This window comes from Aspergillus wentii, assembly GCF_001890725.1.
Source record: "Aspergillus wentii DTO 134E9 unplaced genomic scaffold ASPWEscaffold_1, whole genome shotgun sequence".
NCBI classification, from domain to species: Eukaryota; Fungi; Ascomycota; class Eurotiomycetes; order Eurotiales; family Aspergillaceae; genus Aspergillus; species Aspergillus wentii.
In genome coordinates this window covers 2,953,128-2,965,021 of record NW_024467832.1, presented here as the reverse complement: position 1 = coordinate 2,965,021, position 11,894 = coordinate 2,953,128, and the positions used below count along the sequence as shown (strand labels likewise).

General features: G+C 46.5%; 5 protein-coding genes across 5 annotated transcripts; 2 read left to right on the top strand and 3 right to left on the bottom strand.

Moving 5' to 3' along the window:
• Window positions 1–170: 170 nt before the first annotated feature.
• Window positions 171–1,095, bottom strand: yphA (tyrosine phosphatase family protein; the record flags this gene model as incomplete). The annotated part of the gene is made up of 4 exons (XM_040832457.1): window positions 171–464; window positions 521–716; window positions 768–924; window positions 1,041–1,095. 4 exons carry the CDS (start codon window positions 1,093–1,095, stop codon window positions 171–173), a joined length of 702 nt encoding a protein of 233 aa, XP_040694834.1.
• Window positions 1,096–2,142: 1,047 nt separating this feature from the next.
• ASPWEDRAFT_167189 (3'-5'-exodeoxyribonuclease) lies at window positions 2,143–3,325 on the bottom strand (the record flags this gene model as incomplete). Its single annotated transcript, XM_040830120.1, has 5 exons — window positions 2,143–2,194; window positions 2,251–2,441; window positions 2,501–2,991; window positions 3,050–3,227; window positions 3,290–3,325. 5 exons carry the CDS (start codon window positions 3,323–3,325, stop codon window positions 2,143–2,145), a joined length of 948 nt encoding a protein of 315 aa, XP_040694833.1.
• Window positions 3,326–4,219: 894 nt separating this feature from the next.
• ASPWEDRAFT_248498 (FMN-dependent alpha-hydroxy acid dehydrogenase) lies at window positions 4,220–6,337 on the top strand. The gene is made up of 5 exons (XM_040832666.1): window positions 4,220–4,656; window positions 4,722–5,227; window positions 5,283–5,858; window positions 5,918–6,011; window positions 6,097–6,337. The coding sequence occupies exons 1-5, from the start codon at window positions 4,524–4,526 to the stop codon at window positions 6,264–6,266; spliced, it is 1,479 nt and encodes a 492-aa protein (XP_040694832.1). The 5' UTR covers window positions 4,220–4,523; the 3' UTR covers window positions 6,267–6,337.
• A 1,214-nt stretch (window positions 6,338–7,551) lies between these two features.
• Window positions 7,552–8,364, top strand: ASPWEDRAFT_167187 (uncharacterized protein; the record flags this gene model as incomplete). The annotated part of the gene is made up of 2 exons (XM_040830119.1): window positions 7,552–7,773; window positions 7,828–8,364. The coding sequence occupies 2 exons, from the start codon at window positions 7,552–7,554 to the stop codon at window positions 8,362–8,364; spliced, it is 759 nt and encodes a 252-aa protein (XP_040694831.1).
• A 1,292-nt stretch (window positions 8,365–9,656) lies between these two features.
• Window positions 9,657–10,451, bottom strand: ASPWEDRAFT_23262 (uncharacterized protein; the record flags this gene model as incomplete). The annotated part of the gene is made up of 1 exon (XM_040832456.1): window positions 9,657–10,451. One exon carries the CDS (start codon window positions 10,449–10,451, stop codon window positions 9,657–9,659), a length of 795 nt encoding a protein of 264 aa, XP_040694830.1.
• Between the last annotated feature and the right edge of the window lie 1,443 nt (window positions 10,452–11,894).

Genomic DNA, 11,894 nt, shown 5'->3' with positions numbered 1-11,894 from the left:
CACAATGAAGAAGTAATTGCTAAATGCCATCCCTGAATACTGTTCTACGTCCCCATAAACTCCATACCTCTAGAATGCGCGATAAAACTGTTGGTCGTTGAAATTAAGCCGTAGCCTTCAATGGACAAATTCTTCCTTGAAATAGGTCCGTGATGCAGCAGCAGCCCGAATCAATCATAATCAGGCATGCTGAGCTCGCTCAGTGAAGAATGAATACGTCGCTTAGGGGAATGCTCAAGTTCTTTCGGCTCAATCAGGAACTTTGGATTTGTCGGCACCTGCCATGAGGCCACGTCGGAAATTTGAGCTAGATAGGCAAGTTGCGACTCATCAAAGGAACGGATGAATTTTTCGTCGAGTGGGCGAGACTTCGGGAAAGAATAATTTAGGTATTCAGTGATGACATCGTCGATGTCCCAGTTCTGCAATTTGCGAAAACACCCAACTATACATCCAGTTCGGTGCTACCCAAAACATATTCAGTCATATGCTAAGCAGGGCGAGCAGGTGTACAACTTACTTTACCCTTATTGCAGTGAACAAGTACAGGATGATTAGCCTTGTTTAAAAGAATCTCGAGCACCTTGACGATAATATGATCAGGCGTTTTAACCGCAGGATCCTTATTGGCCTGGATCAGAATTCGATGGTGGGCAATGCCGTTTTCCGTGAGAAAGTTGGAGTGGGCTGTAGTAAACGGTTCTTCAACAAGGGTTCTATGAACCCAGAATAAGTAAGGACTAATCAAAATATGATAGATCACGTACATGATAGTTTTCAAACCGAGCTTTCTAAGAGCTGGTAGGTGCCACGCGTGGGGGAAAGAACTGCGATAAATGCCCTTCACGACTTCCCCAAAGTTCTGCGGAAAGTCATACTGTGTGGGGTCGTGATCGAGTGTAGAGCTCTTGAAGCGAGACTTTTCTGCTTGTATCACGCACATGTCAGTCCACTCATCATAAAAGCACAGGCTAGAGGCAAGCGGACAAGGGATCTTTAACATGAAGCCAATAAGATGGTTATTGTGAAGGCTCACTTACCAAACTGCCCTTTGAGGGAGCTGTTAGAGCTCTTTTCGAGCAAGGGAAGCGCCATTGTGCAATATTTGCCCTGAAAGGACGCGACTGGATAAGGATAAATGCGTAGGGACGGAAAAGAGAGTCCGTTGTCGACGTGTAATTCAGGACAGTCAAAGACTGACCAGAGTCAAAAGGACACGGGGTAGGGTGAAGGAAGATGTCAGAGAGAAGATAGTATTTACGTCCAAGGAGAAGCGTTTTCTAGTATTGAAAGACTAGAAACAATCTCACAACGACGGAAGAGGTGGAGATAACTTGGGAAAGACTTGAAAGTCCAGCCCTCGAATATCAAAGGAAACAGAAGAAGAAGTTTAAGAAAGCCATCGTTGTAGAATGAGGCAAAGGAAGATGGAGGGGAAAAGCAGGGGAGGGAAGAGAAGAGATCAGAAGAGAATTGAAAAACAAAAGCCCAGTCTGGCAGAGGAAAACAATGAGATTGTAATGCTATAATAGGTATTGGGCGGTGAGCTGCAGAGGGAAGTATCAACAGAGCAGAGCGGCGTCCGCCGTCAGAACCCACGCTAGCAGTGCTTGACGAGGGAAAACAGAACAAACTCAAGATCCAGACTGCTTCTGAGTGAAAGAAAAAGACAATCAGACAGTGTTTATTGGCGGAGAGACATATTGCCCCCCTCAGGCACTGTCACACATGATCCATCAAATAAAGACTGTCTGTCACTCTGCTTGTTATATTTCTCATACCCACTAATATGGTAGATGTGAGTAATCACAATGGAGAACCCTCATTCCTTGGGCTGTTTGATTAGCATATCAGACACTTTCGTCAATGCATTGTCAAAAAGAAGTCGATGGATGCTCCAAACCAATGACTTGAGCGCGTTTCGGGGACTGACGAATGTCTTTGGCTGAGATAAAGGCACATTCCCGGCATCTATCTAATGAGATCATGAAATTGACAAAGAGAGATAGTCAGATTCTATAACGCTTCAGTGATGAGCACGAATATCAATTGCTGTCGGTCTAATTGTCGGTCTAATTGTCGGTCTAATCGCCAAAATCAGTGTTTCGTATCAGGGTACGGATGAGAAGGGTGAGTAGCGAGCTATGATGTCTCTTCTCCTAGTCCAAACATTCTGATGGAATTGTTCCAGGCCCTGTCATATAGCATATCAGCAATGTTCGAAAGAGATTCACCAATCCAGGAACTTACGCTTCGCAGACTTCTTCCGCCGTTATCCCCTTGACTCTAGCAATTACATGGGCAACTCGGACGATGGCCACGGGCTCGTTGCGACCCTTGACCATACAGCCTTTCTGCCACTTTTCCTTCTTGACTGCCTTTGGCAGCTCTGGTGCGCCTTCTAAGAATTTCGAGGATGCGTGGGAGGGGCGAATCTCGCACTGCAAAGCCATGTTAGTTGGGATAATCAGACGGTGTAGGAAACGCGAGATTTGCATACCCAGGGACCATCAGTCTCGATCTGCAGTCGATCCAGAGGAATTGCCTTGACCACCTCCAAATTTTCTTCGGTCTTCATGCTGCAGCCGTTGACTCCAACATCCAGACCTAAAGCGACCATTCGGTTCATTTCTTCCATAGTCCCGGTAAAACTGTGGACCAATCCCCTTTTAGGGAGTTTTGCTAGTCTTGGAGCAATCAGCTTCTCGAAATCTTCGCTAGCAGCCCTGGAGTGAAGGAAAAGAGGCAGCTGAATTTCCACTGCGAGGTCCAGCTGGGCTTCGAAGTACTTGAGCTGCGGCTCTTTTTCGCTCATAAACAAACGATCGTAATCAAGACCGATTTCACCGAAAGCAACAGCATGGCCAGCTTGTTTCGATTCTAAAGCTAGAGACCGAAGCTCATCAAGCAATTTCGACGGTCCACCTGGATAGCTATCGAAGAGCTTGGCCTGGCATGGATGAACTCCGACAGTGCCGTAGCAAAAGCCCGCTGTCAGAATTGTTGTCAGACAAGGAAATCAGAAGAAAGAGAGAAGAGTTGGGCATACGGTAATTGCGAGCAATCTCAAGAGCACGCCGAGACTCTTCTAGGTCAGACCCAGTGACCATGAACTTCATGCAACCCACTTCACGGGCCCTTTGGATAATATCATCCAGGTCACTATCATGGACCTGCTTTCCATGGTACTCTCCTTGGAAAACAGGGTCACTGAAGTTGATTCCAATCTAGATTGGTTCTTATTAGCTATTGAGGCTTGAAAGAACCACTCCTTCCCAAGACCACTTACATCAACATATCTCAAGGGCTGGCTGGTGTCACCCATTTTGACTGCAGGTGAATTTGTATGTGCAGAAACAGAGAATCTTTGTCTCTGAAAGACAAAGGGCCTACAACAGGATGCTGCAATCATTGTAAGTTTTTTTCCTTGCTCCTTCCTATTTGAATGCATTTTTCATGTCTAACATTGAATTTTGACTCAGACATACCTGGACTATCCCGGGAGGAAAACGGCGATCGTGACTGCCAGAAAGCGCTTCCTCTGATTCCTACGTGGTTCAGAAACGAGGGTTTACTATTTCCAGAAAACCTCAGAATACTTCCAACAGAAAATGCCACCTGCATGAGAAAGTGGTAATCACTTTGTCTGTGGTTGATTTCTCCTGTGACTCGATATCGATCGATATCCAAACATTCTTTGTGCAGTTCCGACGAGAGTTTACTAGCCACAGTTACTGCGCCTCGTGTGGCTGGTACATGCTTACATAAAGATGGGCTTGACGGGAAGAACACCGAGTGCAATCGGCGATGCCCCGATTCTCCGCCGACGAGGAAGACCGAATTCGGCTCATCAGCGAGAGGTCTGAGATGCCACTCTGAAGCAGTGATGGCAGTGCTACATCGCACTGAGTCCATCAATTTTTTATGATTGAGGAATCAATGCCTTCCAGAGATTCCACCGTTCGACCGATTGTGTGGGGATACTCCGCATGTCTTATAGATTGACAGCAGAAGATCACGTCTCCTGCGCAATGTGCATCACTGATCTCTCGCTACGACACTGACATGCTGTTTCAGTAATTCCACGGGCGAATCAAAACAGCCCTTGTCGTTTAATTGATAAAGACAGCATTCCTGAGCTACGGGCTATTTGTGTGTTGCATCAATGCGTAGTCTCATCACCAATCATCAACCCCTCATTATCATCACCGGTCCGGGGACGAACCCGAGACTAAGACCGCAGTGGAACCCCGAATCGATGAAGATCGCTCTCCTCCGCATTTCCGCACTGTGTGTCCAAGTGGCCTGGTGGAGGAGCTCCAATTTCTTTTCTCGGGCGAATGCATTTCCTTATAATGCGTTGTCTTCGCCATTCGTGATTCTTTCTTTTCCCGAATAGCGAGCTCCGTGATATACCTGCCATAACATATTCTACGGCCAACCCCACATTTGATAAGCATTATCGCTCCGATTGTGTATCAGGCATATCTAATCAGACCCGATTGCTGGATTGATGTGTCAAAATGGCAACTCAGAAGCTCGTGACTGTCCAGCAGGTCTCAGAACATAAGACGCCTGAAGATTGCTGGATTGTCGTGGATAATCAGGTGTGGGACGTTACTGACTTTTTGGAGGAACATCCTGGGGGCTCTACGAGTGAGTTTTGTCTGCTGTTTCAAATTGCATTGTGGAGCAAAGCTAATATGACCTACCAATACTAGTTATCTTGAAATACGCAGGCCGTGATGCCACAAAAGCCTACTCGGAAGTTCACACCCCAGGCGTCCTGAAAACAAACCTCCCGGCAGAGAAATATATAGGTGTTCTCGATGAGTCCACGATAAACGATGAATGGATCAAAGAGCCACCTAGTGCAAGCCCCAAGGTTGTTTTGGAACACGAGAAGCCGTCTTTGGACACTTTGATCAACTCACACGACTTTGAGGAGGTGGCATCCAAGACAGCCTCCAAGAAGACATGGGCATTCTACTCCAGTGCCGCGACAGATTTGATAACCCGTGATGCTAACAAATCGTGCTTTGATCGCATATGGTTCCGACCTCGGGTGCTGAAGAATGTGCGCTCCGTTGATACCAAGTCGAAGATTCTGGGGGTCGATAGCAGTCTACCTTTGTTTGTTAGTCCAGCTGCCATGGCCAAGCTCATACACCCAGACGGTGAATGCGCGATTGCAAGGGCTTGTGAGACCAAGGGTATTATGCAGGGTGTAAGTCCCATATTGTATCCTTCGCGCCATATCCCACTGTCTAACCATTGAGCAGATTTCCAACAATTCTTCCTACACAATGGATGAACTAAGAAGCACCGCACCCTCGGCAAACTTTTTCTTCCAGTTGTATGTCAACCGAGACCGCGCCAAATCGGCTGCTCTGCTCCGTCAGTGTTCGGCCAATCCCAACGTAAAAGCGATATTCGTGACAGTCGACGCTGCATGGCCAGGCAAACGAGAGGCGGACGAGCGAGTCAAGGTAGATGAAAGCCTTTCAGTTCCAATGGCACCGAGCAAAGCGAAGAACGACAAACAAGGCGGTGGTATTGGACGTGTCATGGCCGGGTTCATCGACCCTGGATTGACATGGGAAGACTTGGTTTGGGTACGGAAGCATACGCATCTGCCGGTGTGTCTGAAAGGAGTGATGTCGGCAGATGATGCTATACTAGCGATGAAGGCTGGGTTGGATGGCATTCTGCTGAGCAACCACGGAGGGCGCAATCTTGACACCAGCCCGCCGTCTATTATCACATTGTTGGAGCTCCACAAACGGTGCCCGGAGGTTTTTGATAAGATGGAAGTTTATGTGGACAGCGGAATCCGGCGGGGAAGCGACATTTTAAAGGTATGCAAGTCCAGACCAGAAGCAACATATTTCATGCAGGGCTAATTGATATGTGGAAGGCGGTTTGCCTGGGTGCCACGGCGGTTGGGATGGGACGCAGCATGCTCTTTGCTACGAATTACGGCCAAGAGGGGGTGGAGCATTTGATAGATAGTAAGTCACATTTCTTTTCTTTTCTTTTTTTTCCAGCCCCCTTATCGACGGGATCCTTGAAAACCACTACTAACCCTGCGGACAGTTATGCGGGATGAATTAGAAACCGCGATGCGCAACACCGGTATCACCAGCCTTGACCAAGCGAATGCAGATCTGGTCCACACCGGGGATGTCGACCACCTCGTGCCGGGGAGTGTGTCGCATCCGTACGCTCACGCAATCGCCAAGTCACGACGTGGTTCCAAATTGTAGAAGAGACTGATAGTCTGATAAATTCGATAACTGGTATATAGGGAGATTGTGATACAGTTGCCAAGTATTCTAGAGATAATGCATACATAGTTGGTGGATCAACATCGTAATCCTCTTGGCAGCTGGCCTTCAGCCCGGCGATTTAGGATGATTCCGAAGCCCAGAACGGAAGGTTACCAGTGTGCTCCGTACTCCGTAGAGGATCGGCGAGTTTGACGAGTTCCGGACGACCTGAAAGGGAAAAAGAAAAGAAATCGAAGAGAAAAGAAGAAGAAGAAATGGTGAGATAAGATCGACTAGTCGTCGTCGGGCTGAATTGTTCAGCAGGATGATCCATCTCGCGACCGACTCAGATCCACGATCGCCGTCACGTGCAGCGCCCCCTTTCGGGCGCCCCACCTCTCAACAGTTGAGGAGGTGGTGTTGTCACCAGCAATCCGGGGACTGCCATAGGCAGGCAACACGCCAACAACAATAATTATAGATCCGTTCAGAGATTCAGCTGAGATTCAGATTACTACAGGATCGGCTATTCTAGAAATCTCCGCAGAGATTTAAACTATTGAAATGCGATGGATTCGATGGAGTAGGATTACGCTTCCCTTTCATTAATTTAGTCTGAGTGTAACACGAGAAGGACTGGGAATGATTCTCAGAACTACAGGGTAGAAATGAGCACCATGAAAACACCATGATCCATGATGACATGATTGTGTTGCATAACCCACTACCAATAATTAATTCCACGACACAATATGTCTCGACGACTTCTCCAAGGTAGAGACGATCGCCTCCATCCTCCTATCACAGCGATGGATCATCAAGAGGGGAAATCATGGATGGTGCATATCACCAATAAATGAGGGTGTGATGTATCCTAGAGGGCAACACGTTTAATGGATTAATTTAGCCAGGATGCATCCCATCTCTTCCGTAGACTAGAGTGGGATGCTAGAATATACGCAGTATGCAGCATCCCATACAATAATGATGATAATACTAAGACTAATACTAATAAATAGTCCAGGCGATCTTCAACAGGGCCAGACCGCCCCATACTGTGCCGTCCCACTGCAAGCTGCCCTTCTATCATTCCTCCTTCCTTTCCCCTCCCAACGTTCCGCGAACAGCCACATATAAGTATCTCCTCACTCCCTCTGCTTTTCTTCCATCGACCTTCTCTTCTTCTTTCTCTCCCATCTGTCACTTTACTACTTTAATCTGAAATAATACATCCTAGTACACCCTAATACATACTTTACACTACACATACATACAGACTACTATGGCCGCTCCTCGCTCAACATCGTTGCGCGCCCTTCGTGTGCTCTCCCAGCAGAACAAGGCTGCTCCCTCCATCCGCCGCAACTTGCACATCACTGGCGTTCACTCTGCCCAGACTGCCAATGTCTCGGATCGTGCCTCCCTCTACTCGGCTCGTACTCTCACAGACCTCAAGAATGAATGCCAAAAGAGGGCATTAGGAGCCACTGGCAGCAAGCCCGAGGTATGTCTACATATACTATACTACATGATTTGTATATATCACTAACAAGTGTAGCTCGTTGAACGTCTCTCCAACCATGACTTCCTTCAATCCCGTGCCTTTAGCATCGCCATGAGAAGAATCAACGGCAGTGCCTTTGCAGACTCCGCTCGTCAATTCAACACCTCCCGTTCCCAAAAGGCCGTCAATGACTCTTCCACTGTCGACTTTGCCTACATGCCCTCCATGGCTGAGCTCGAGGCTACTGCTCCCCGTGCTGGCCCCCGCATTCCGATCCTTCCCGACCAGTACTCGCATCATGTCCCCAACCAGTCGATCCCATCTGACGCGGCTCCACCCATGAAGCCCCAGGTCTACTCTGTCTCCGGTGCGGGGTCCGATGTCGCGGTCAGTCCCATGACCGAAGTCGTCGACAATGAGTCCGTGGATATTGACCCATTCTCGCTCACGGAAGCCGTTGGGAAATCTCGCTTCGGCGCAGAGATGCAAAAACAAAATAACGGGTCGGAGGGCCAAGGTATAGCCAAACAGTTGTGGGGTGGCTTGCTCGATGATCTTTTAGGTCCTAAACAGAGTGCCTTGAGCAAGTGATTGAAGATGATCTACTTTGTTTCTAGCGATGATGTTTTCTATTCTACTGTTTATTGTTCAATATGATTCAATGGCATGACCCATGTGATATTCTACATGTGAACTGTTCGTAGTTAATTCCGAAATAATATAATCACGCCATATACACATAGCATCAACATGACGTCTACCGACATAACATCCGGGATTATCATATGTACATCCAAGAAGACGCACAAAGTCAGAATAACCTAGGCCCGACATCCACCCGCCCGGAACAAAGGACCTCTTCATCGTACTGGTCACTTGACTCATCCTCACCAATAGCAATAACCAAGGTAAAACCATAATTCACACCCGAGGTGATCTACCTAACTTACTCAACCTCAACCCCCTACTCCCGAGTCCCGATTACTTTTAGCAGAGCTGGATTATTATCCGAGAGATCGCCGTTAGCCAAGTGTGTTAACTGTTAGCTAACGACTAGTTTAGCCGCCAAGTCTGTCGAAAATTGTTTAAAAATGATCTGAAATCTGATAATTCAATTCCGTAAGGGTAGAGTAGAGTAGAATGTTCTTCCGATCCCTTCCGACGGTGTTGTTCTTATCCAGCCGGTGCTGTGATGATGTCATGGATTTGTTGTACGTATTTGGATTTGTGATTTTTTGACGTTTACATATTGCACGCGAAGAATTGTGGATACTCTCAACAATTATTAGTTGGATGGTTAGTTGGTTTGGTTTGGGAATTGGTCATGTTGTACTACATCGGAGGTGGTATGGTGATTATGTATTCTGCAGTGTAAAAGTATTCTTATCCTTGTATGGAGTAGGGCTGGGTAGGAAGTATTATCTGATGCCTCGGCTTGTTTGATCTAATCTTTACTGGTGGGAGATAGATTGGAGGGAGTGGGATGATCTTCGTAGACATGTGAATCATGGCAGAACGTCCAATTCCTTTGCAGTGTGGAATTGTTAAGTAAATACAGGCAACCCTTGTATCTCTGGAAAAATTAGTTATGCTGTTCATATTTTCCATTTTATCCATCTCATTCTGGAAATTGGAGATGTAATAATTGCCGAATATGTGGCTAAACTAGATAAATAAAATAAAGCAGGCTGCTGGATCAACTATTAACGATGTGCTTTCAAAGATAGACGAGATTGGAAGACTTTCTCAAGCGATGATAACTGGAAATAGACGAAATAGACCATTGCTGACTGAAAGATATGTTTGAAAATGCAAAGTGACTACTTATTCTCAATGGCGTTTTTAGTCATGAAAGTCTACTTTGCATGCCGCATCTGAAATCCCTAGCTGTTGGCTTTGGTATCGACATTGTCTCGAGGATACAGAGCATCAGACAAAGAAGTCGTCTGCCCATTCTTGACTCGGTCTGTTTCCTCCTTCACATTGAGTATCTCGGGCCAGTTGAAATGTTCCTTGTCGAGTATATTCCCGATTGTATCCACCATCTTTGCTGTTGAAAGGTACAATGCCTGCATGTATCGATAGTCGCAGCTGTCAACCGAATTCTCTCCAACATACTCGCGGATCAATTTGTTCGTAAGAGAGTAGCGATCAATCTCCTCAGCGAGCCGGTGGAACAAGGCAACTCGTTTGTCTGAATTTTCCTCACGCGTAGAATTCGAGTCCTTGAACGATGGAATGCGATATTGATCGTCTTTCAGGCGCCGGGTACGGGCTTCCTCTGCCACGCGGCGATACGGCTCTTGTTTCATAATATCATACGTACTCCAATTCCATTTCGCAGTGATCCCCTTGGCCGCAAGCTTCTCAAAAGCGTATCGTTCTCGTCTCTCTGCTCCCCAGCCATCAAAATCGGTGAACCAATTGATATCTGCATCTTTGATCTGCCCTGGGATGCTATTCCACCCAGATGTATGGAAAAGGGCGTTCAGTGATGAAAGGTATCTTGTAGACACCCCCTGCTTGTTGAAACCGATTCGCACAATTCGGCAACCTATGGTATGCATGCTGTCAGGTCGGTAAGTACCCATTGGAACACTGTCCTTACAGACGTCAGCCAGGATAGGATGAAGGTCTGCGAGAGCTAGACGGGTTCTCCCGAATGACAGCGGTACCATCTTGTATACAAAAGGGACTTCTTTGTAGGGGATAAGTTGGGCGCGAGGAATGGGTTTAGGAGAGAGGTGGGTGGAACGATGAAGAGGATTAAATACTCCTGAGGATTCCTCGATGAGAGGTCAAGGCAAGCTAGTCAAATATATCTCAGGTCAGTCAGTTGGTTTTGGTGATCAGAAGTGAGGTAAAAGACAAATCTTCTTTATATTTCACCTTTTTTACCTGGTCTGCTCGGATATATAGTACGCGACATTCTGACAGAATTCAATTTATCGAAGCCGCGTCATTTGAATACTATTGAATTAAGGCCAAGTCGTGATCCAGGTGAAGTAATGGTGAAATGAAATCGATGGCCTCTTTCCTTGGGCTGTTATATTATCAATGGTTAGCCCTCGTATGTTTTCTCGTTCACTTCATCCTCACATGCTTAGTTTAGCGGCTCACCAAAATACTACGAGATCCTTGGTGGCTTGTTCAGTGGTGTCAAATCGTTGAAAACTTGGGACGTCTGGTATTTTGACCTCCATATTCAGCAGAAACCTCTGCCTTATCCAAGCGTTTCGATCGTCTCTTCAGGTTTTGTCCTATAAAATTGGGTTTGTTAGCAGACTGGTATAAATACTGACCAGAAGAAATAGGTACCATACACTTTCTCAAGTACATAGTATCAGAACAGACACACAGCTTTTCAATTCTTCTGTGATGTCGGCAAACTGAAGTCAAACGCTGGATTGAATGACAACCAGTTTGGGGGCTCGAGTTGATGACCCCGTGACTGCTGCGCCAATCCCCTTTGGGAGTCTTGCTCTACACTGAACCCTCCTGAATCCGTCCAACTTCAACTCTTAGACACGGCAAAGAACAACTCATCTCAAGCGATATTCCTTTCTGCTTTAGAATACCCTGTCATCAAGCCCGGTACAGAGGAAATCGGGGCGAGCATGCTGAGATACAGATACGAATTTAGAAACAACTTTTGTCAGCCTTTTGCCACGGTTTGCATCTAAATTCATCCTTTCCCGCTTAGATTTACTAATGTTTTTCTGTATAGGTCATCTGTCCTTCGACGTCCCGTCCCAAGATGCGCCATCTCATAGTGGATCATTGAAGTTGATATATAACGTGAGATGATCGACAGAAGCCAGGTCAACAAATGCCAGAAGGGCAATAGCAAGCGGAGATCTATGATTTGCTATGCAAAAGTCCGTAACTATAGATTTTGTAATCGGCACATTGGCAAGTTAGTGGGGAAAAATATCCGACTGATCAAGCTCTGATCTGACAGATTTTTCACAGGAGATTTTTTATATCGATCCGACTAAGATACTCGCAACTGCCAAGTGGCGAAGCAATACCGTTGGACTCAATGCCGAAGATTGGCAGTGAGAATACAATGCTTACTACAGCTGAATAGAGCAGGAGGGAAGATTTTCATCGACCAGCCG

Coding starts and splice junctions, on each gene's coding strand:
- ASPWEDRAFT_248498 (XM_040832666.1), top strand. CDS start 4,524: ATGGCAACTCAGAAGCTCGTGACTGTCCAGCAGGTCTCAGAACATAAG. Junction 5,859..5,917: donor GGGGAAGCGACATTTTAAAG/GTATGCAAGTCC, acceptor GATATGTGGAAG/GCGGTTTGCCTGGGTGCCAC. Junction 6,012..6,096: donor GGTGGAGCATTTGATAGATA/GTAAGTCACATT, acceptor CCCTGCGGACAG/TTATGCGGGATGAATTAGAA.